The sequence below is a fragment of the Mustela erminea genome, chromosome 7, assembly GCF_009829155.1.
Source record: "Mustela erminea isolate mMusErm1 chromosome 7, mMusErm1.Pri, whole genome shotgun sequence".
Classification (NCBI taxonomy): domain Eukaryota; kingdom Metazoa; phylum Chordata; class Mammalia; order Carnivora; family Mustelidae; genus Mustela; species Mustela erminea.
The window spans coordinates 28425260-28450213 of record NC_045620.1 but is presented as its reverse complement, the minus strand read 5'-3'; the positions used below and the strand labels follow the sequence as shown (position 1 = coordinate 28450213).

The following is a 24954-nucleotide window of genomic DNA, read 5'->3' as shown; positions in this document are numbered from 1 at the left end:
TGGTTATGTGGGTGTCTCACTATCCCAGCCTAGCCTCACCTGCCCGTGTGAGGCTGTATCAGGGTGACCCAAGGGGAATCTGCATGCAGGTTTTGATACCCAGGAGTTGTTATCGTTGGTAGGAGTGTCTGTGTCCTGGGGGAAGAGGAAATGGGACTTGGAAGGACCCCAACCATCAGGCAGCCTTGCTTATAGCTGGACAATTACAAAAGGGATTTTGCTTTGCCCAAAGGGCCACCGTCTAGGCCAGGAGGAGCCAGGGATGCCAGGGAGGAGAATGTGAGCAACAACAGCCCTGGGGCAGGCCTGTCCCCTTGCAGATGCTCTGATGTCCTGCAGAGCTTCAAGGGACAGACTCTCCCTGGGGGCCACCAGCCCCATTACATAATCGACAGCTCCGCTTCCTCCCGTGGGTACAGTTGGAGCTGTCAGGGGACAGCAAGGGCAAGGGCAGAAGCCGGGCCCCAGGGAGCTGCCTGGCCTTACAAACACCAGCCTTCTTGACCTGGGGGAGCCCGGAGCAAACACAAGGAGACAGACCAGTCCCCACGGTCTCCCTGGATGCTGGCACCTCGGGCCACCAGGTCCTCAGAGTGAAGGCAGAGCTTTAATTTCCCAGCGAGAAGAGATCCTCAAGCACAATCCTCCGCTCTTAGTCCTGTGCAGTGCTCGAGCCAAGGAAGCCCAGGCTGAGATGTCCACTGTGTAGACGGGGGCTCCAAACAGGCTCAGAGACGGCAGATATGCTTGGATCCAAGGACTTACCCTTACCGGCTAAATACATCCCCCTCCCAACGATCTCTCAACTTTAAATGAAAGCCCTATTCTGTACGGATCTAATCGCCCACTTCCGGGCGAGGATGGCATTTCCTGCCTTCTGTCCTCTTTGGAAAGTTCAAGGCTGTACCAGAGACTAAGTGGGATAAGACTCTGGGGTGTAGGAACCAAACGGTTCCTCTGGCGGCTATGGCTTCATGGAGATGTCCTTGCTCATCCCTCCCAGCGGCTACCTACCTGTTGAGCAGCACAGCACACCTTATTGGAGTACGAGAGACTCCCTCCCAACCAGAAGGCTACTAATGGCCAAGCACCTCGTGCCCACGTTATGCATCTCAAGACTCCACTCGGTGCAACTGTTTGTTGAATTCCGTTAAAAAGACGCGTGATTTCTGCAGGTGTTTCAATGAGACATTACCCCAGGTCAGGGCACACCAGGGACTCAGACCTGGGTTTAAATCTAGACTTGGCTCCTTATCAGTTGTGACCTTCGGGAAGCTGAAATAAAGGTCAAAAAGTACTTGGACCCAGGGATGACCAGTGATTATCAACATCTTCTGCACTGTTGCTCTCCTTGAAAACCTAACCCCTCGGCTCCGCACACCGCCCCAGGAGAGGCTCCATGTGGGGCTCTCATGCCCTAGCAGCTCGGCTTCGTGCTGCCACCTCCCACAGGGTCCTGAGTGAAGGGCATGTCTTAGGTGCTCCTGGATTTGCTCACATCTGTCCTCACGGCTGGACAACGAAGTCACACTCAACTGAGACGGGTCCTGAATACCTACCTATTTATCCCAGGTTCCCATCTACTCACCGAAAAGCCGGTTCTAATTTACCCTCCCAGAACTATTCTGAAACTTTGGTATTAAAATGAACCACACAGGGGGGCCTGGGTAGCTCAGTCGTTAAGCATCTGCCTTCGGCTCAGTCGTGATCCCAGGGTCTTGGAATCAAGCCCCGCATCGGGCTCCCTGCTTGGCGAGGAGTCTGCTTCTCCCTCTCCCACTCCTCCTGCTTGTGTTCCCTCTCTTGCTAAATAAAAATCTTTTAAAAAAATAAGATTTTTTTTTAGAGAATTTCTTTTCCATTTTTTGGTTTCCAGTATCACTTTTAACTCAACACCTATAATGTGACACAACTGGGGTATAATTTTGCCAAAAGTAAAGAATTCATCTGAATTGGTTTCTACAGCTTCACTGTGAGCCAACATGCTGCTGTCAGTTAGGTAAGTCAAAGCCTGTGAACCCCCAGAAGACCATCAGGGGTCCAACGAGCAGCCTGGGGACCTCTACCTCCAATCTTGTAAAAAGTGAAGAATCTGAAGCCCAGGTCAAGGGGTCAACTCAGGTCCGCCAACATGGAGCCCAGAGCCACATCTCTGGACCGCACACCAAGAATAAATACATCCTTTATTACTTCAACAATAAATTAGGCTGGATTTTTTTTTTCCCTCTGATGTTAGGTAGCTACCAAGATCACATATGGAACAAAGAATATTTTCTATGATCCTTCAGGCCACACCAACATCTGATTTCCTTCAGCAGGCCCAAGCTGCCAGCTCCAGATAAATGTCATTCAAGGGCCCTGACTACCAAAGGCCCTAGTAACCGAGGCTCATCTGAGACCACAAACTTGGCTATGAATGCAGCCTCCCTCACTCATCTCACAGCACCCTCCCTGGTAACGGAGGTGGGTGGTGGCACCTAGGAACAGCAGTTTAGCTTACCCACTTGGGTAAGGTCTGTGGCTCGCTGGAAGGAAACATTAGGAATTATTAAACATCTTTAAAAAATGACAAATAAGGGAGAGATAGAATACACTACTGAGTAATCTTTAAAAATAGATAAGTTTTCCAGAACAAGCAATTGGCCCGAGTTGCCTGGAGTCAAGCTTTTTTTTTTTTTTTTTAAAGGGATACTTGGTAATCCTCTGAAGCAAGGCTACTAAAGACCACTGTCTTCAGAGATGAAGATAATACTTTCACCTCAAGCCAAAGTGTGTATCTAAAATTTAGCATTTCATTAGGGAGGTTATATGGGGTACTTGCCCAACCTGTGATTTCAACAACCTCATTAATATGATCTACCCCCATTTAATGGATGATAAAATCAAGAGCTAATATAACATGCCTGAGGTCACGTGGCCAGTAAGCCACAAAAAAATGGAACCTCTCAGTCCTTAACAGTCCACTAGGCAATACTCCTTTCAAAGGAATCCCATGTTTCCCGCCCAAAGCACATCTATTCACTGTTGCAAAAACCTAAAACATGTGATGAGCACTGATTTGAACACTACTCTGAAATCTACAAGACCAGACTAGTGACGCTGTTCTTCACCACACCGTGCTGGGGATGAGTGTCACCGATTTGCAGCTGGAGCCTGAGTCCCAACAAGAGGCCTAATGGGAAAGCTTACAAGGAATAAGGACACACACGTTCTGTCCCTTCATTTGGGACTTCGAATAATTCCTTTTAGGTCTCCAGCTGCCCCCTACTTCTCAGCTGCTCCCCTTCACAGAAAATTCCTCCAGAAGATTTCTTTATACCACCAGTTCCCAAAAGGGTGGTCCAGAGTGCGGAACTCCACGAAGCCAACCCTGCTCACAGTAACACCAAGCTGGGTTTGGCTTTTTCACATCCTCTGTTTTCTAGATGTTACATGCTGACTGACATGGTACCAGATTAAAATCACAAGCAAACGTGAGAACCCAGTTATTAAGGCAGATAATGAAAAGATTTGTTAATATAAAACAATGCTTCTCTATTCGCTAAATTTTTGTTTGAAATATTTTTCATAAATTATAATACTTATACCTTAACATATAACTGATTATTTAGTCATTTGAAAAGAACACTTAAAACATTTCTCAGTTTTAATTTTTACTACTACCAGTATCCATAGATATAACCCAAAACAAAAGCTTTTTTAGAGTCCTCAATTTTCCAAGTACAACTGGACCAACCTGACTTTTAAACAAAAAAAGTGGCGAGTCTCCAGTCGATTCTGCCTCCAATTCTCCTCCTTTCATTCCCTCTCAAACCTGCTGTGGTTTGAGGGACTCTCCTCACTACCTGCCACACCAAAATTGCTCGTAAGTGCCAATGACTTCCCAATCGCTAAGCCAAAAGTCAATCCTCAGTCCCCATGTCCCTCAATCCACCAGCACATCGCCAATTCCTCCTCCTACTGTCTTCACCTGCTTCCAGGAAACCACAGCCCAGGTCTCCTATCTTGCTGACTCCTTTCCTTTTTCCCAACCTCCCTGGGGGATGGCCCAGAGCCCAGTCATTCTTTGAAATCTCTATACCCACTCTGGGTACCTTGGCCATTTCTAAATTTCTATCTCTAGACCACATCTCTCCCCTGAACTCCAGACTCATCCCACTAAACACTCCACCTCTGTACTTGGATTTTAAACAGGCACTGCAAACTTACACATGGCAGCAAAGCCCGATGTTCTCTGGTCCAACCTGTTCCTCTCCATGTCCTTTCCATCTCACTTGGTGGCAACTCTACCCTTCCAAAGGCTTCCAAGGCCAAAACCTCCAAGTATTCTTTGATTCCCTTCTGTCATACCTTACATTCAATCCCGCAAGAAATGATTGGCTGACTTCAACGTTCACCCGCAATCTAGTATCACTTCCTGGGCTCCATTGCTCAAAGCCACCATTCTCTCACTTGGATTGCTACAGAATCCTCCCATCATATCCCCTGGCTTGTTCCCCCAAAGTTTATTTTTCTCACAGTAGCCACGACAATCCTTTCAAAAGCTTAGTTATCCCACAGCTGAATGAACATGCATTCAGGACTTTCCATCTTACTCAGGCCCAAACCCCAGATACTTACAATGGCCTACGGGCCCACTCTAATTGACCCTAGTTAGCTTTCTTGCTTTTCCTATATACTCCCCTCCCAACTTTCTATGCAGCTTTCAAACCTTTATACTGGTCATCCCTGTCTGTCTGGGATGCTCTTTTTCCAGAAATCCTCATGACTCACTCTCTCAACTCCTAGCCTTTACTCAAATGTCACGGTCTCAAGAGACCCACCCTGATCTCTTCCCTTTAAAAGTACACCTCGGCCCTCCACCTCCCAGCATTCTGATCTCCCTTGTTCTGCCCTAAGGCCGCCCAGAGCACTCAGCATTTTCAAACATTTATTACTTATGTTTATTGTCTATCTCCCCAGCATAATGCAAGAGCCACACCTGCAAGAATTTCTGTCTATTTTATCCACTAAAATATCTTCTGTGACTAAAATTATCCCTGGCAAATAGTTCGTCAATGAACAACGAACACACATGAAATTCACTTCTCTATCTATAAAACTGAAGTGGGGAGCAGGGATAGTCTGGACAAGAGCTCTTTCCAACTCAAGCCTCTGATTCTGTGAACAGCCAGACACAACTCGTTGACACTGCAAACGATTTGAAGCTTTTGGCACAAAAAAGGGGCAACTCCTGGATATAGGGACCTGGGCCCAGGCCCACAAAGTCTAAGTGCCCCACTGGGACAGGCGAGGCTAGGCAACGATCATATAGGCACCAGCTGACCAAGAACTGTTGTCATCACTAGTGGTCAGAGCCTGGGACACTCCGTAGAATTATGTGCCTCATCTTCTCTTATGTCAAGGTCACCTATTTCTCCTAAGTGAAGGAATCACCCTTCTTGGAGCTAGAACTTTGCCCTGCAAAGCCGCACAAATCCCAGCAGTGGCATGATCTCCAGAAGCTGTGACAGCCCCACAATCCTTACCCAAATTCAAATCTCTCTTCCAATGACAAGTTCGATCCTATCCCAGGACAAACTTGAACTCCAACAGGTGTTTGCTTGTTTGGGTTTTTTTTTAAGATTTATTTTAGAGAGAGAACGTGTGTGTGCACATTGTGGGGTGGGAGTCGGGGGAAGGAAGGTGCAGAGGGAGAGAATCTGAAGCAGACTCCACGCTGAGCAGGGCCCCAACCTCACGACCCAGAGATCACAACCTGACCTGAAACCAAGAGTTAGGCGCTTAACCGATTGTGCCACCCAGGTGTCCCTGTAAGAGGTTTTTTTAAAAGCAGAAGGGATCAGTTGGGAATGAGAAGCAGTGGCATGAAATCCGACTAAAATGTGGTCTAGCCAACCCTCTGGGCTCTAACGCAACACAGCCCCAAACCGAGCTCTGGAGAACGCGCTTACCCAGTGGGCAGCAGGATGACCTGGCCTGTTGTCCCGCTGCAGAGCTCGAGGTTTGTGGGAAGGAAGAAGTAAACCTAGGGACTGAGAACACTGAGGCTCTGAGCAGGCTCCCCTCAGCACGCACTCACCACGGCACTCTGAGGGTGGTGGAGGGCAAGGAAGGGACTAAGAACCCACCCACGTGACAGACGGCTTCGTGTGCAGGGTGACCCCTGGGATTAGCACCAGCCCTCATCTCAGGGCTTCAGCAAATCTCAGAGTCGCTTATTTCCAGCTCGCCAGATTAAGAAAACAAGGTAGGAGGGTCATGAGTAAGATATGCCTGCACCTGCTTTAGAAGGACGGAGGATAAAAGACTTAACCCCTTGCAGGCTGGCGAAGGCCACCAGATTGCTACCGCAGTCAACATTCTCCTCCCTCCCCACAGAGCGAGACTGCGTTATTTGAAAACAAGTCAAATCTGACCAATACCCCGGCCAGCCATTGCGTCTACTGCTGTCAATCTCCCCCAGTGTATTACTTTCTTCTGCTTCCACATCCAGCCGCTGTCTTGCCAACGGCCTGCCCTGATGATGATCCAGGCACTCCTCCATCCTCAGTGCTGCTCAATTTCAGGTTCAAGAACATCTCCTTGTGCTAGCAGTGGGAATAAAATCATGGGTCCAACTGGTCTCCCAGGCTCTGGTTCAACCCAACTCACCTGTCCTGAGAACCTCAACACTGCACCCTTCTGCCCTGGTCCGCTCATGGCTCCCAAATGCCCACCAAGGTCAAATTCCCTGTATCACCTTATTTCTATCTTATTTCCCTTGCTCACTTCAGCCTCTGGTCCAACTAAACCACCATGGCCCTTCCTGGTACACACTTCGGACTTTCCACCTCAGCTCTGCCTGCTCCCCTGGGCAGGTCGCTGATTACTCCGAGTCTGCTTTCTTTTTCACTACCCTACCCCAAGCCCATGGAGGTGCTCAGGTGTGCGAGGCTCCCTCTGGCTTCAGGTCCTTGGCAGAGGTTAGTCGCCCTTTTCCCTCGAATCCTCCCTGCCCCAACCCCAATTCCCTACACCTGCCTCTGGGCGCCAACCCCCTAAAAGGCCAATTTCCCATCCTACCATTTCTCCTTTGTCATAAAACACCTGCGGCTATTATCGATCAATGTTTCTCTCCCTGACTAATTCAACGAAGGTGGAGAATTCATGGGGATGGGGCTGTTTTCTTAAATTTGCTCACTGCTGTTACCTCAGAGCCTAGCGTTAACACTTGACAAATAAAAGCCCACAATCACTCTCTTAAGTAAGCAGAAACTTCCATCTAAGAACTCACTCATCACATCACATCACCAACACTATCTAAAAAAGAGAAGACCCTTCTTCTCTTCTGTATCTGAAATGGGAGACTGGTCACATTACGGTACGTATAGTGGAATGTCAATTACTGAAAACCATACTTCCCGAGTATCACATAGGAGATGCTCAGAGCAGTGCTCAAAGAGCAGGAACCAAAACTAGACCTAAATACAGCACGATCTCAACTGTGCAGAACTGGACATGTGAATCGGAGACACAATTAGGGACAGCATATATTCCCTGAAAAAAACTGTCCGTACCTCTTTTGCACACTTTCTTCAGTAAGCGTTTATTAATTGTCGAGAAAAAGTTATTTCTAAAACACTAGAGATGTGCACTCAGAGGACTTCTCTAGACTTTCCAGCTCTTACTCCGCCCCACAGCTCTCCTCTTCAAGACCTGGGTGAGTCCTCTCACAATAAGCACTCGGGTGTCTTCAACCCTCCCCCCAGCTCCACGGGGCCCACTGTAGGGCCCGAGATGAAGAATCCAGTCCAGGAAGTTGGCATGCAGAACAAAAAGCGTACACTCACCTAGTTTAACAACACTCAAGATGCTTTGCCCTGAATTTTAAGCAGCACATGTGACCTGGTCCATTCTGGTTTCAAGTTCAAAGGCATCAGGCCGGTCCTGTGGGTTAGCAGCTAACATATCTTTCAAGAGCTGCTTGATCCCCTCAGACATGGAAGTCCTGCGTTTCTGGGGGATATGCAACTCCATCTTTGGGTTTTCTAGCAGCGCCTCACCAACAGGGACGATTTCAGTCCCCTGTTTGATATAGGTCCCCAGGAGCTCCTTCTTGGTCTCAGAGTCAATGAAAGTGATTCTTTCTATCATTGCCCAGATGATAATGCCCAGAGCAAAGATGTCGGCCTTGGCTGTGTAGTGTCCCTCCCAGACTTCGGGGGCCATGTAGAAGTCTGAGCCGCAGGCTGAAGACAGCCAGTATTTATTCACATTCACATTTTTGCTGTCTTGATGGCCCTCTTTTCCTCGGGGGGCTAACCCCGCACAGACCTTGCTTAGTCCAAAGTCTGCCACCTTGAGGATGGGGGTGCCAGACCGCTCGGTGATGAGGATGTTGTCTGGCTTTAGGTCCCTGTGCACGATGTGGTTTTTGTGCAGGAAGGCAATGGCGCTCGTGAGCTGTAGCATGAAGCTTTTGTTGGTGGCTGGGTCCGGCCTCCGGGACAGGACGTACTGATTCAGGTCTCCACCTTCACAGAACTCCATGACAAACCAGAGATAGCAGGGCTCCTCAGCATAACCCAGGATCCTTTCTCCTAAATCGAAGGAAGACCGGAAAGAGCTTGAGTGCCACGGATACACCCACACCACTCTCCGACCACACGCGTGCAGCACAGCAAGCTTACACCAGACAACGGGGACCAGGCTCCCAGCCAAGGGGACCAGCAAAACCCGCACAGAGCCAACACTGCACCAAGCAGGCCCATCTCTACTCACACGGGATGAGTCAAGGGCTAGCGAGCTAAGGAATGACACAGGCTGCGGGCACTGGAGTCAAGCATCCGGCTTTGGAATTACCTGGTGCCTGGCTAAGTAGCTGGTTGCCTGCTGACTGGTTCAATGAGTTTAGCAGGAGGCAACGGCACTTAGTTCACCTTTCCAAGTTTCTGCTTCCACTGCCTCACCTGTACATGGCCACATGGCATCACTCACAGGACACCTACACTGGACCCTGACCTTCAAGCTAGTATTTACCAACCCCCTCCCCATCGGGGGAGGAAGGATGAAATACTCGCATCTTAAAAGATAGAAGAACCTGAGGCTCCCAGAGACTTAAAGGGTCCAGGGACTCAATCCATGTGCCTGGGAAGCCACTTTGTCTCCTTCTAGCGTCTCCAGACCAGCAGCATCGTACCCCCCCCAGCAACGGCTCGCAGGATTGCTGCTGAGACAAGGTCAAGGGTGCAAGAAGGCCATAAAAAATGTCTGTTAATCCATACCAGGCAAAGGACCTCTCCTCCCCTCTCTCCTAACTTGCATGACTCTTGCTGATGCACCTAAAAATGTGTCCTACAGATTTGTTTATCTTAGAAGCATGTTCCAGTATTTCCTGCTCGACTACCATATCTGCCCAGCACAAGCTAGGTTTGTAACAGGCCCCTCCCTCTATAAAGCTTAGCTTCAACGAGATAACAGGTAAGTATCTAAGACAGCAAGCATCTTAAGTATCTGCATCAAGGTCAACTTTTACTACAAACAGTGGAAGCGTGGGTAGGAGATGCCCAGTCTGAGACTAGAAGGGTCAGGACCTGAGTTCCACCTAAAGGACAGGCAGCAGATCGGTGTAGAGAGGCAAGAAAGTATTCTAGGCTGAGAATGGGATGGAGCATGGAACACAGGAGAGGTGTGAACAGGAAGGAGGTCTGGTGGGAACAGGAGTCCAAAGCAGACACAGAAGTTGGAATCAAGTTGTACTGGCTTGACACTCCAGCTCTGCCTTTGCAAAAGTCTTTCCTTTTGCTGAACCACAGAAACTCCAGGAAAGCTGGTGACTGGCATCTCCAAACAAATCCCAATGTTCTTTACAAAGCAATTAACGGAACACTGGTCCTCTGCGGAAGTTATCGGAGGACTACAACTGTCCCCAAAGTCTAAACAGGCAGAGGTCATCTTGCTGATGAGAAGGTATACAGATGGGCATATGAATGGCTCATTCATGACTCAGTGTGAAGATCAGTCCTCTGATCCCTAGTACGGGGGTCTCCGTTCCACCAGAAAACAAGAGCTACATCTCTTTACATAGCTTCTGCCAAAGCAGAGTCTACAGAAGCCACTGCTCTGGGAGTTCTAGGCTGAGGCAGGACAGACAGATGGACAAGGCAACAGCTTCGGGGTTTTGACCACGATCTGACAGACCTCACTTCCCCTGTAATTATATAATTTGTTTGTATTACTCACAATCAAAACAATAAAGGTAGAACCAGTTTAGGGCAGATGGGGTGTTTTCATTTTAAAATTAGCTCTTTCCCATCTCATAATCCTCTTTCTAGGTCACTGGCTCTGGTGGGCTGAGGCTCTTTATCTAAAAACACTGCGAAATGATGCGGTGATCTGAAGCCCAAATCTGCCTGACGCCAAAGTAAAGACCCATAAAAAGGAGGGCAGAAAGGTCTGCTGGTGGTACAGCTGGAAAGGAAGCGATTAAAAAGCCATCACATTCCTCCTGTGAAGGCTCCCATCAGAAAACAGTGCAACTTTTTCACTCCAACAGTGGGGAAGTAAAGGGTGGGGAATGGTGATTACTTGACACACAAAGTTGGTAACCAGGGCAACTCAAGTAAAAAGAAAACAAGCCTGCAAAACAGACTACATTGTTAAGTCCAGGTTATGAGAATCCAGAGAAAGAAAAGAAGGGTAAACAAGTGTCCTGGGGGTGTGTGTGGGGTTTGGGTTGGGGACCCTAGAGCTCGCTCTGGGGGGAATGAGCTGAGCTCGGGAGATGCTACAGGAGGGGCTGTTTGTTCAGAGGAAAGCGCTGGACAGGAAGAAGCAGGCTCAGAATCAGACCCAGCATCAGGGAGCATGACAGAATGGAAAACCAGGGAGGGCGGCTACTTGTCCGGGAGGCGAGAAGACTTCCCCGCATGGGCCAGGGCCCTGGGCTCATTTCATCAGAAACCACACATTGTGTTTTCACGCAGGAATCCCCAGCTGTCCACTCACAAACAGGAGAGGCATGCGGGCAGACCGCCCACCTGGGCCCCTGCCGGCCTCACCCTGGGGTTGGGGGTTGGGGGGGGGGGCGTGTGGCCCCTGATGTGTTCCTGTGGAGAAGCCAGCCAGGGTAAAGTCACAGGAAGGGCCCAGGCTAGGTGATGAGGCTGGGGTAAGATGCCAGTTCAGCCCCCTGGTTAACTGGGTAATCTCCCAGCTCAAAGGAAAACATGGAGGAGATGGATACCAAGGGAAGAACCTTGGGCAGAGGTTGGGAAAGATGGCAGGAGCTGTGAGCCTCTTGTCACCTCCACCACACTGAGAGGGACACCGCCACCACGTATTCCTGGGAGTTAAGTCACAAACAAGAAACAGATTTTGCAGAGCCTCAGGTACTTTAGGGAGAGGACATCCTGACCATCCATAACATCCCCAGTGGGCCTCAGCCAAGTCCGAGGAATCCACCGGTCCCAGTAACCCCGGGGATATAGGCCACAGAATGAAGCCTTCACATGCTAGGGAACAGAGGATGCTGAAATCAGAAAATGAAAATGTGGATCACTATATCCTACTGCTCAGGCTGTAAATAGTTAAGCCCATGCTCTAGCCAGACCATGTGGTTTTGGGGCACTCGCCTCCAAGAAAGCCTTCCCTCTCCCCAAATCTCTGCTGGTGTACCTTTATATACCCTGCCTGAATGCCAACCTACTCTATGCTTGCCTGACCTCCCAGGTAATCTCCCTCTTCTGATCAAAGCCTTTCCCTTCTAATTTACCACGGTGACTACAATCTGCAAGAGAGAAAGTGCTCAAACTTTCAGGGATGACCAGTCCATGGTCCTGCAAGGACACGGATTCCTGGAGACATATCCCTGGGATCCACCAGTCAGCAGGGGCTCATGAAGGTCAGATGGTCCCAGGCAGCTTCAGCGCTCATCTGTCTCGGCAGTCGCCAAAGCCTGCCTGTGCCTCCCCACCAATTTCAGGACGGAGAACTGGAATACACACACACACCAAGTGGGACAGAATCCCCATGAGAAGCTTACAATGTTTTGAGCGGATAGAAACAAACTTAAATTTTGTAATTCCCTGGTTTGGTACAGCCGGACAGTTCTGTAAGGTGAGGGAGTCAAAGACTTAGCTTCCCAGAGCGGGAGAGAAAAGATGGAATGTTCCCTGGAAGTGTTAAGGATGGGAGATCAATTCACCTGACAGGCAACTGGTTTCCAGGCCCCATGTAAAGGCTAAGTGTGTGAGTCATCTCAGCTCTCCAGACACGCTTTTACAGGTGGGCAAACCAAGAGGAAGGTTGAAGAACTTGCCCAAGATCATGGCCATGGCTCGCTGGGTTAGACATGAGCCTCTGCTGCCAAGTCCTTCCACAACACGATGCTGTCACCTGGGTCCAGGGGGCTAAGAAACACACTGTGATTATAGAGAGACGGGCCTACCTTCAGGACAGGTTCATTACCTTCCCCTCAAGTCCAATGGCCTGGAGACCACAGAATAAACGGTTTCAAAACATTCTATGCCACAGTTCAAAGGGAGACAGAGAAAATGGGGGAAAAAAGACAAGTCAAGCAGGTGGCACCCAATAAAATATGGCCTGCCTTGTTCAGAAACTCAAGGCCCGCAGGCTTGGGATAAGAAGGAGTCAGTGTGAGCTTCCGGACAGCAGGCCCCTCCTAGAAAGGGATACACCATACCCAGGGCCTTACAAGCCTATTCCCAAGCTGCCTCCAGAAGCTGGAATTTCTTCACTCTAGTCAATTCCATTTAAATACTTCCTGGGCACACACTGCTGGTGAGACACCAGAGAGATCAGCAGTCGTCTCTGCCTCAGTTCAGGCTTCCAGTCATTAGAGACAGAATGCCGGCCGACGGTGATGAGAACAAGGAATAGGGGGTGATTCCACCTGAGGAGTGGACAAAGTGGTTGGGAGAGAGACAGCCTGAAGATCAGTCACGGATGGCCCTTGAGCAGTGTCTCCTGGGATGGAGAGTGAGCACACCACAGGCGTGAGCTCGCAGCGAGGGACCCAAGTCATCTGGGGTCAGCACAGAGAGATACAGCAGGAGATGCACAGAAAGGAGGCTGGAGCAGAAGCCGCTGGAGTAGGGTCCGAAGAAACGGGAGTCCAGCAGACTGAAGGATTTGAACTTAGGCGCTAAGCAACAGGAATTAAAAGTTCTTGGCACATTTTAGAACGATATCCTGCTTACTGAGTCTAAAGTGACCAATTTTAAGACCTACCGTTTAAGTAAGACACACGGGCTGCTCACAGCACTACCGTGTGTACACACACACTGGGTTCTCACAGCCAAGATGCTGCCACGTGTGATAGCAGGTCTCAGAATCCCTGCCACAAGTTCCCTCTGCGGGCATGGAGTTAGAGATGGAAGACCGCCCAGCAGCTGAGGGGATTCGTCAGTTTCGGAAACCCCAAGAAGTGAGGGCTGGCAAGGGAGAAGAGGGAAGGAGTGGTGGGGGGCAGGGAAGGTGCTGGGAGGTTCAGAATCAGTAGAATTTAGTAACCTCACATGTCCTCTGTGACAGGAAGGAAACATTGAGAGAGTACTCTGGCCAATCCCCTCTTCTTTTTTTTTTAAGATTTTATTTATTTATTTGACAGAGAGAGATCACAAGTAGGTAGAGAGGCAGGCAGAGAGCGAGAGGGAAGCAGGCTCCCCGCTGAGCAGAGAGCCCGATGTGGGACTCGATCCCAGGACCCTGAGATCATGACCTGAGCCGAAGGCAGCGGCTTAACCCACTGAGCCACCCAGGCGCCCCCCAATCCCCTCTTCTTACTCCAAACCTCTATCTACTGAGACCGTAATTACATCCCCTTTTACAGGTGAGGAAACAAAGGCCCCAAATTAATTACTTGCCTGTGGTCTCACGGCCAGTAGGAGATGGCGCCCAGGCTCTATGGCCCGGATTCCCAACCATGATCCTACATTCTAGATGTTCTACTGTCCACTGCTGACAGAGTTTCTCTGTTAAGTTCACAGACCTATGCCTCCAAGGAGTTTCATGTTCACCAAGTCCCTCATGGTGAGGGTCCAACCACAGACCTGCAGATTCATTTCTCAGTAGGGCACTAATTAGGACTTTGACTTGAATATGCCAAGTTCAGGAGTATGGATCACCAAGTCCTAAAACTGCTCAATCCACTGGACATAAAAGAAAATCTCACTGGAGGAATTTCTTCTAAGAAGAGTACCAAAAACACAAAAGCCGAGAACAAACAAAACCCCATCACTGACAGCAACAAAAAGGCCACGGCAAGGCCCCAAAGCACCCAGAATGGGTATTCTAAATAACAGGGTCAAAGTGAAGGTTTGAGAAGAATGGCCTGAGAAGACTTAGTGGTTAATTATGGCACTGCCACTTGGCTGAATGCTTTAAAGGGCCATGTTCTACTTCTAATTTTCTTAAATGAAGAGTCAAAAGAGGAGGTCACATAACAGGTAAGAAGCAAGTTTAATGGGAAATGAAAAAAACAGAACATAAAATTACAATTTCAAAAAAAAGGGTTGGGGGGGAAAAAAACCTTGAAAAATGAACTCTGAATTCATTATGACTATAGCCAGCCCTGTTTTTGCTTAGTTAAAAGCTATATATTAATATGTATTTTTTAAAGAGTGGCTCTGCTGAAAATCAGTCCGGAGAAGCTGAAGACAAGGCCCCCTTCCCAAGACAAACTCTTCTTCCAAAGAAAGAGGAGCACAAAGATCAAGCCCTGGTCACTGTCTCAATGCCCTTGGGCTGTGTCCTGTCACTATAAAGAGACTGGGACCAGTAACAACACACAGAGTGTGTTCAAAGCACTTCACAAGATTAGTCAAATGTCATTGTGCACTAGACAATCAACCCCAGAGAGTGAATGCCAAGACAAGACACAGTGTCCTACAGAGGCCAAGGGCCAAGAACCTTCAGGCCTAACATGAGAGACAGGACAAGGGCTGTGGACCTCCCAGGCCCAGGGTGGGCACCCCCATGGTTCACTTCCATGCCTATGTGACCCTGGGCAAAGGTCTTAAGACTTTATGAATCTGTTTCACTATCCATAATCCAGGGAGAATCTACCTCACTGGGTTACTGTAAGGCTTAACTGTGATCCAGGAAGCATCTTGCATGGAACCTGGACACCAAAACACACAACGAAGGACTCGATGTGAATTATGTTAATGTGTCTGGACACCAGGGGCAGCCCTTGATGGATCCGGATTTTCTCCCGTATAAGACCAGGTTACAAAAACACCAACTTCAAGTGGGGGGATTAAATGAGAACAAGCATGAGAATACTAAGCCTAGCTATTAGGCCTGGAACATTCCAGGGATCTTGGTAAAATGCAGACTCTGCCAGCCAAGCAGAGAGTGGGAAGAGGCTCTGGCCCATTTTTCTCTCCACACATGAGGGCCTTCCTACTTACCTAGACCTCACCTCTTGCCAGGATTGCTTCCATCTACCCTTTTACAACTCTTCCTTCCCCTCCCTCAATTGAGTCCACATTCCTCGAAACTGTTCCCCTACAGCATCTCTCAGAGGCCACAGTGAAGTAACGACCATCGTGCTCCATCCAAGTCTCCTCCATGCCTGCGCGCTCACGGGGGAGGGAAACCAGGTCTCTGCACTCCTCACGGTCCGCCTCACACATACTAGGGGCTCAGTAATTGAGTGAAATGAAGCAAGAGGAGAACTGAGCTAGAGGCTTAAAACAAAACAACAACAAACAGCCAACAACCAGGGAAAGTTCTAGTAGTAGCCACGTAGAATGTGCACATTAAAGACAACCAGGTGAGGATCCAAGATTTTTGAGTCACGATGGACCCCAAATGGCCAAATCTGAGAGAAGAGTGAACTCATTATTTTACAGGAAGCTAAGCAATTCTTGGAAATTTACACAAGGAAAACCCTATCCTGTGCAACCCAATTAGCCAAAACTCTCAATTAAGCAAGGGTTTTCCTGTCTCCTGAGGCTGGTATCTAAAATTCCCAGTGTACTCAGAAGGCAGGCAGGCAGCAGGATGAGAAGTCTTCGTGGCTATCTCAAGACAGACCAGAAAGGAGGTACAGGGTCCCTGGAAGCCAAGACACAGGGGAGACACCCCTTGTTGAGACTAGCAGTGCCCAGTACTGATTAGCACCTAATTAAAAAATAAACAGCAGCCATTAATTTCTGAGTAAAATGTGATTATGCCCGTTTAACAACCAAGAAAAACAGAAGAACCCAGAATTTAAGCCACCTGTCCCAAGAGTGCAGCACAGCTGTTGGAAAGCGCGGACTCAAGCCTGAAAGCCTGTGCTCAGACCTCAGCTTGATTATCTGCTTTACACGGGGCAATTTTGCTAACCTCGGTCTCCTCACCTGTAAAACAGGGATCATTATAGCACCGACTTCAAAAGGGGGTAGTGAGGGTTGAAGCAGTTAATGGGTATAAAGCCTAGCGCAGCACCAGCCCACAGCCATCAGTAAGCTGTAGCAGTTACTAACAGGGTGAAAGTAGAAGCCAAACCTGGGGGCTCCCCAACAGTGCTCGTGCCCTGTTGTGTCCCGTTCATTTCTCAGACCCTGAATGACACCTTGGATCTATGTCTGATTAGCCGAACATCACTGCCTGGCTCTCTGCCTTTCTGAGCCCCAAGCCACAGTAAAGAATTCAGAGCCACTTTCTAGGGTCTGAGCGGCTACCCATCATTTCGGACCTTGAGCCGCGGTCATGTGGGACTGTGTCTTCTGCATGCCTCATGGAGGAAACTGCATGGCCTCTCCGCAGTGCCTGGCTCACAGTCACCACTGGGCACAAAGGCACAGACCTGACTTCCCAAGGGCGTTGATTCCTACCCATGCGAAGCTGCCTAAGATCTCTTAAGCGCAGTAAACATGAAATAATTGGTAAAGCAGAATCAGTGTCCTACTAAGATGGGATAAGCTAGACCCCCGCCAAGCTTTTCCAGACTTATTTGGCCTTATGAGCCCTGGGTTTGTCCTGAAGATGATATATTATACATATTAACGTATTCATCGCTGTCAGAAGGATCAGTGTGTGCGTTAGAGAGCATGCAGGAATTTGAATTTAGTCTGACAATGAGGCTTGCCTGCTATCTTCTAAGTGGCAGCAAGCTAGAATTCAGTTTTAGGTACATTCAGGACAGGGTCCTTTGGCAATGGAAACAAGGGGATAAAGCAAACTGTTTATGCTTTAACTCCTGTTTCTTGTGACAAGTACTGAAAGCTAAACAAAGACATCAACGCATCAACAGAGTAATTTACAGGATTGTTAAACTGGTTTAAGAAAGTCCCGGGAGCTGGTTTGAATGCTACCACTCACTCATTCATATGAGGCAAGTCCTGTCTCTTGTTTCCCTCCCTGTGAAACAGAAGGCCAGATAGGGTTCCAAGACACCACTGGCCCTGGAACTCCTCTTCACTACATAACACTCTATGTGTTTGTTCTACATTCAGAGAGAAAGCAAGGACAGGAGACCTACAGGCTATCAAAGTTGGATAAGCCTAAGAACTGCACTAAGAAGTTTCTCTTTTCTTTTAGATATTGGATTTACAGGTCAAATAATTTCTTTAAGACTACAAAGATGCCTTCTGCGTATTCACTAAGAGTGCTGATACTGAAGAGGGAAAAAAATCCCAACTATTCCCTATTCAGCCCTTTGTAAAATAAATCCCACTCCTTCTCTACCTTCTTTCAAGCCTATCTTCTCTGCCAACTCCTAGCTAACTCTAGATTATCATTTCTGTTTATCCTGTACAACACTCTGGAAAGCCCTCGCTAACCAGACAACTAGCCTTTCCCTCCTGTGACTCTGATTAGCACTTAAAAGTCTTCTCCAGGTGCTCAAACTTTCCAACTTTCCAAATTGAGTTCCTTTGGGGCAAAGACTGCCACGCCCCAACCACCCAAAATGCAACTCTGAGGACTCTGTAAAAACTATGCCGATTTAGTTCAAAAGTTAAGAAAGATTAACACTTTTCTGGTCTATTTCAAAATTATTCTAAATTGCAAGAGGCTGGGCAAAAGGTGACTGCACAGGAGTTGTTTAATGACAGGGCAGAACCAGATTATCTGAGATTCCTTCCAGCTCTGGGGACTTTTCAATTCGGGAGTGGTATCAGCAAGCTGTAAATCCAGCGCCCCAGGGCTGATTAAGACTGCCCAATTATGGAAGCTGAAGGCAGGAAAACTTACCTAAGAGCAATGTGGGTCTTTTTGTTCTTCACTTTAATACTAATAGCAGAAAACAATGCCTATTTACTGCTGGCTAAATTAACATTTGACATGTAAATTCCGATGTCAGTTTAAACAGCTAGTTGTGCACCCTTCCCTCCACTGTTCTTTCTCTGAGCCCTCAACCTTGCCTGACCCATAGCAGAGGATCAAATATTTTGAAGAGGCCCAACTGAAAGGGCGACTGAAGTGTATGACCTAAAACAAAATTATTTTGTTTCTCTAGATCTGTTTTAACTCACAAAGGGAGGCAGAAAATACCAGTGTGTCTCTCAACCTGGTGTTACTAACAACCGAGACAATGGGATGTGTTCCACGGTCAAACTTGAACTCAAGAACAGTGAATGAATCTCAAAGGGGATGATGAAAGAGGACTCCAAACGTGGACTCAACTTGCTGAGTTCCTCCTTATCAGAGCACTTAGAACATTCCCAGGCTGCACAGCAACTCGAGAACACAGGCACCCTTATCTTACTGATAAAGGAATGCTCCCCAGAGGTTTTAAACAACTTGTCCCATGTCTGCTGCAGTCAGTGCAGACAAGCCATGACTTAAAGTGAGCCCAAACACAAGGCCTAGGCTATTAACCAGAAGGTTATACTGCCAGTGTTTACTGTGGAGTTCTGACAAATTCTACACGTAAGAGAATCTGCAGTATCTATGTGTGAGGAGGGGGAAACCAAGACTTCCCCACCTGGGTGGAAGTTTCAAGACTGGCCTCAAAGAACTGAGGATAGAAGGGGATCATTGGCAAAGTGAATTCCCACATCCCAGGGCAGTCATGTATTATGAAGTCCAAACTATTGGTCAATCATAGTGGAGAAGACAGTCTGAGGATGGAAGTGAATAGCTTGCACGATACAGATTAGCTTCAAGGAATCTCCTGGAAAGTCTTTTCAAAACCAATATAGTCACTCTGGGGAGAGAGGGTGGGCTTTTCAGAATGGATGAGGCAGGGCTGGATGTAAAAAGTGAAAACCTATTTTGAAAAAGGACTCCCAGTGATACTGATCAAATCCCCCAGTCCACTGTCAAACAACAGACTTAAAATGGGACGGAGTTCTCCTGGGATGGGTTGCAGGATGTTTAAAATTGGGCAAAAATTCCACAAACAAAATGCCCTGTCCAACCCCACCCCAAATCCTTCCCATTCTTAAAGGTCAGTTCCAGTTTATTCTTGGGGAAGCGAGGGCATCATTACCCATATGAAAAGATCCAGACCTTGAATCAAGACAGATCTGGGTTTATGTCACTTACGCTCTGAAAATCTGTAAGGAAATCCCAACTCTCCTTACAAGCTGATTAACCTCCTCAACTTATATTTGTTTACCTCTAATCCTTAGTTTCTCCATGTATAGAAAGAGGAGAGAATTTACTTTTAGAAGTTATTACCCAAAGTCACTCTACAGGACATCTAGGACATAGGTGGAACGCTTAACCTCTCCCCTAAGAAAGTCTCCTAAGACCTTTCCAGGCCCCTGGCCCTCTCCTGTCTTTAGAGATCCTTGGCCAATTTTCAGTCTGAACAAGACATGTGAGTACTGGGCACTCAAAGGTGAACTCACTCCCTAACTGAGTGCAACTAACTGCAACTAAAACCCAGAAATTAGGATTAGCCCTCCCACGACTGCAGCCCCCTTGCTTCCCCAAAGCCCATCTTCCCTATAAACACCCAAGCCAGCCAGCCTCAGGGGGTTTACAAAAAGTATGTAAAACGGAGAAAAGGAGGAAAAAAGATGTTCTGTGTTATGTGTCAGCTCTAGGCCCACCTGGGGCAGGGGTATTATCCAGCAGGCCCCAGAGGACTTAGCCAGGAAACCCACCGGTTTGCTTGACTGCCTTGGGATGTGTAGGGGGAGTGGGGGGGGGGTCCTCAGAGGAAAACGGAAGACTGAGAAGCAAGAGTTTGGGGGTGGAGCTGAAGGGTGTCAGGACATTTGGAACCAGGCAGGGACGGGGTATGGGTGAGTCCAGCAAAGTTCTTTTAGTTTGGGGAGGGAAAGAGAAGAGGCCCTAGAGAGGGGGTTCTGAAGTTCTTCCACCAACTCAGCCCAATCTCCCTCATCTCCCAGGCAAACTCAGAATACTAGAAGTTTGACACTAACAGTCCACCTTCACTGAGCACTTAACTAAGATAACGGTGAGCACTCAATAAGCCCCTTTTTACTAAAGTACCAGCTCCCGTTTGCGCCAGGGACCGATCCGGGGTCCTGAGGGGAGAGAAGGGCCTAAACGTCTAGGCCCCCGAGAAGGAGGGCGTGTCTGGGCCCAGGCTGACAGGACCGGGACCAGGGCCTAAGAGTCTGGGGGTCCGCCAGGGCCGAGCGGTCCAGAGCGGTCCAGAGCCGTGGGATCAGGTCCCCTGTGGGCGGGACGGCCGGCGGCGCTCCTACCTTTGAGCGAGGTCTCCACCAGGCGCAGGTACAGCTGCGAGTTCTTGTTGCCGTGGCTCATGCGCTGGGCTAGCCCGTTACGCTGCAGGACGCACTCCTCAAACTGCACGACGTTCTGGTGGCGCCGCTTGAGGCTGGTCAGGGCCCAGAATTCGGCCAGCGCCAGCTCCACGTTCTCGGGGGCGTCGCAGCGGATCTTCTTGACCGCCACCCGGGCCCCGCTGCGCCCGGCCACTGCCTCGTAAACCACGCCGTAGCTGCCGCGCCCGATCTCCGCCAACAGGCTGTACCGCGGCCGCGCCGACCCACCGCCGCCCTCTGGCCGCCGCCGCGTAAGGTAGGCCTCGCCCGGGGCCTCGGCCGCCACCGGATCCATGGCCTGGGCCGCCGCCGGCCTCAGCTTCGCGCTGGGCGCCCGCGGCACTGGGCTTCGCCTTTTCCGCTCGGGGCTTTGTGTACCTCTGCGGGCGCCGTCCTCCTCCCCCGTTTCCATGGCTGCGGGCAGCGGGGGGAGCAGCAACGGCGCTGCCTGGGTCCCCCCTGCCTCATCCCTCCGTCCGGCCCCGGGACGCGGAGGAGCGGGACCCTGGATTGTAACCTGCGGGCGAAAGAATCGGTTAACCAAGTAGGCCGAAGCAGGAAGGAAAAGAGCGCAGGCCGTAGAGCGTCCCACCTCCACCTCCTCCGGCCGCCGCGGCCCCTTTAAGACGGAAGCCGCCGCCGCTGACTGAACGGGGGAGGGGAGGAGAAAGCGGGAAGGACGAAACCACTAGGCTGTGGCTCAGAGGGGGAACCGGAAAGAAAGGCAAAACACACCCCCCTTCGCAGTTAATCTGTTGCCTAAGAGTAGGAAAAACGAGGACCAGCAGTCTTCATGACTTAAGAAAATTGCCTTAAGAGGTAACTCTGACTGTGGAAATCTTTTCCCCTGTCTGGTCCCCTCTGCGACTCCCCTCCTCGCATCCCGCCTTGGGTTCTTCCGGGTGTAAACAGTCCATTGAATTAAGCCTGAGCGGAGCTCCGCGGACCGACCCAAGTCCCCGAGGGCGGCGGGTGGAGGAGGTTGGCCTAAAAGTACCGCGTCCCCGAGCCCGCCAAACTGGGGACCCAGTTGCCCTCCCCGAGCGCCCGAGGAGGCGGAGGTGGCTCCAGCCTCGGCGGCTGCTTTGACTACGCCGCCTGCGTCCTTACCTGGCTGGCGTCCCGCCACTTCCGGGCGGCCCGTTTCCCCCCTGGCGCCCGGGGCTGGGGATGGTCCGCTCCGGGCCAGGGCTGCCTCTGGTACGGAGCGGCGCGAGAGGCGGCGGCTCGGGCCGGGTGTGCGCTGGAGCTTGCTGCGGCACGGGTGGCGGTGGCGGCGCTCGAGGGGGGGACCCGGGTGTTCGGACTCCCGCGGCTCTCCACGTGTTCGCGCCAGCTGAGCCCTTTACATAACCTGTTTATATAAGCCGCACCTCCCGCCCGCACTCGGGCCAGCGGGGGCTCCTGGTGGCCCATCCCCCGGGAGGCCGGTCGCGCGCCGCGCCGCCCGAGTCTAGCCAAGGTCGACAGAGCAGCCGCAGCCGGGCGCGCCGGGCACGCCGCGCCGCGGCCCAATCACAGGCGAGAACACCCAGCCAACAAAAAATAGGCGCCAAATTCCGCCGATCGGCGGCGTCCTCCGGTCTCCGCCGCTGCCTGCCCACCACAGCCTCCTGCCTCCGCCTCCCCGGCGTGAAGAGGGGCTGCGCGCAGTAGGCGCTTAATAAATACCGATTGGTTGGTTGGATTGGGCGGTTTGATTGATTCATAGGCTGCGCCTGGGAACCTTCCGGACGGCGTTGGAATCCACACCCTGCCTGCCAATAGCCCCTTGATTCTGGGCAAATCATTGTTCCGTTCGGTGCCTCAGTTTTCTGTTCTGCGGAATGGGTGATTGGACCTTACTCTCCCGGCGTTGATAGCTCCAAATGAAATCTATATGTATAATATATAAATGCATAATACAAATATATAAAAATATAATATAAAAATAAATACATGCAAAAATATAAATACATATATGAAGAGTGGCTAAGTATATATGAATATATGTAAGCGGCTAATTGGGTGCAAGGCTGACCTTAACCTCCCAGCTTCTATAGCGCCAGATTGAAAAAAAGAAAATATGTGTGTGTGTGTATGCAAAATTTATATATAAATACATATATTAAGAGTGGCTAAGTATACATGAATATATTTAAGTGACTAATTGGATGAAAGGCTGAAAGTGCTGTTTTATTGGCTGCTTTGTACTCCACTGCCTAGTAGGTACCCATTATTTTAAAACTGAATCTGTGAGTATTTATTGAATTCCTATAATGCGCTAGGCACTGTTCTAAGTGAGAGGGAAAGGGCAGTGAACAAGACAATGTCTACCTTAGTTGAGGGTCTACGCCCCTGGAGGAGACATGATACCAGTGATCTTGTGCAAGTTAATTAACTTTTCTCCTGTCTTAGTTCCCATCTGCAAGATGGGAAGAACAGTAGTTGGAGGAGTCACTGTGGTTGTACACTTGGAACAGGACAGGACCTTGCACACAAGTAAATGTCAGGTACTATTAACTAAACAATTTTTTAAAATTTTTACTTTATGTGACAGAGAGAGATCAGAAGTAGGCAGAGAGGCAGGCAGAGGAGAGGAGAAAGCAGGCTCCCTACAGAGAGCAGAGAGCCGGATGTGGGACTTGATCCTAGGACCCTGAGATCATGACCTGAGTTGAAGGCAGAGGCTTAACCCACTGAGCCACCCACGTGCCCAACAATAATTTTTGACATGGATAAGTATAATGGAGAAAAAGAATAAAAGAACACTTTGGGTTTGGGTTTGAGAGCTGGCCACTTCTGATAGTGTAGCCATTGAAAGGATGTAATTTGCCCCAGGGGAGTGTGGGGGGTGGGGGTGGGGAGAAGTTAAAATTTAAAATTCACATATAAGTTACAAGAGTAGTAAGGAATTCTCATATACTTATTTCTTTTTTACTATGGAACTCTTCATGAATTTGCGTGTTACCCTTTGACAGGGTAACAACCTTGCACCCTTGCTAATCTCTGTATCGTTCAGTTTTTAGTATATATGCTGCCAAAGTGAACACAAGAATTCTGATATTTTTAACCCAAATAACAAATTGTTGTATTTAGCTATGTTTGTGTTATCATATTCTCCTTTGTGCATGTGTTTGTGTATATAATATGTACGTATACTTTTCTTCTCTAAATCATTTTAGAGTGGATTTCCAGACATTTTGCCCCTTTATCTGATATACTTCTGTGTGTATGTCCTAAGAACTGGACCTTCCTTGTCTTGCAGTATCTCAGGGTAATGATCAAAATCAGGAATTTTAGTGTTGACATGATTCTTTTAATACACCTTTAAGATTTAAATTTTGCTAATTGTCCCAATAATGTAGCCATTCCCCAGGATCCAATTCAGGATGGCAGGTTTCATTTAGCTGTCCTGTTTTCTTAGTTTCCTTTAATCTGGAGAAGGAGTTAGTTCCTCACCCTTTGTCTTTCATGACCTTGACATTGTTGAAGAGTACTGGTGAGTTATTTTGTAGATGTCCTTAATTTGAATCTTTTATTTTCTCACGATTGGATTCAGGTTATGCGTTTTTGGTAGGAATGCCACTGAGAGAAACCGTGTGCTGAGTGTATCCCATCAGAAGGCACATAACTTGGTTTGTCCCAAAATTAGTGATATTTACTTTGACCATTTGGTTAAGATGATGTCCACCTTCGTACTCCACTGAAAAGTTGCTGTTTTCCCCTTTGTAATTAATAAGTATCTTGGGGGAGGGGCACCTGGGTGGCTCAGTGGGTTAAGCCTCTGCCTTCAGCTCAGGTCATGATCTCAGGGTCCTGGGATTGAGCCCAGCATCTGGCTCTCTGCTCAGCGGGGAGCCTAGTTCCCCCATCTCTCTGCCTGCTGCTTTTCCTACTAGAGATCTCTCTCTCTGTCAAATAAATAAATAAAATCTTAGGAAAAAAAAGTATCTTGGGGGAAGATATTTTGAGACTATCCTGTTTTTCATCTCACTCTCTGTCTGCTGGTTTTAGCGTTCATTGAGGGTTCTTGCCTGGATCAATTATTATTATAATGGTTGCAAAATGGTGATGAGAAGTCCTCTGTGTTGGTTTGCCAGGGCCACCTTAACAAAATATTACAGACTGGGTGGCTTAACAAATTCATTTTTTCACAGTTCTGGAGGCTAAAAGTCCAAGATCAAAGTATTGGCACGTTTAGTTTCTCCCCTGAGACCTCTCTTCTTGGCCTGAAGGTGTTTGCCTTCTGACTGTCCCACAAGGTCTTCCC

At 49.0% G+C, this 24954-nt stretch overlaps 1 protein-coding gene across 2 annotated transcripts in view; it reads right to left on the bottom strand.

The window, feature by feature from the left end:
- STK35 (serine/threonine kinase 35) overlaps positions 1-22189 on the bottom strand; it is a 42494-nt gene extending 20305 nt beyond the window's left edge. Inside the window, exons 1-3 of one of the 2 annotated variants that reach the window (XM_032351218.1) lie at positions 21813-22189; positions 20622-21219; positions 7833-8582 (exon numbers count right to left, since the gene is read on the bottom strand). In XM_032351218.1, coding sequence (XP_032207109.1) covers positions 7870-8582; positions 20622-21219; positions 21813-22118 — 1617 coding nt within the window. In that variant the 5' untranslated portion in view covers positions 22119-22189 and the 3' untranslated portion in view covers positions 7833-7869. Of the gene's footprint in view, positions 1-7832; positions 8583-20621; positions 21220-21294; positions 21332-21812 lie in introns of those variants that run through there. The other variant, XM_032351219.1, reaches the window with a different exon arrangement.
- Positions 22190-24954: the final 2765 nt, after the last annotated feature.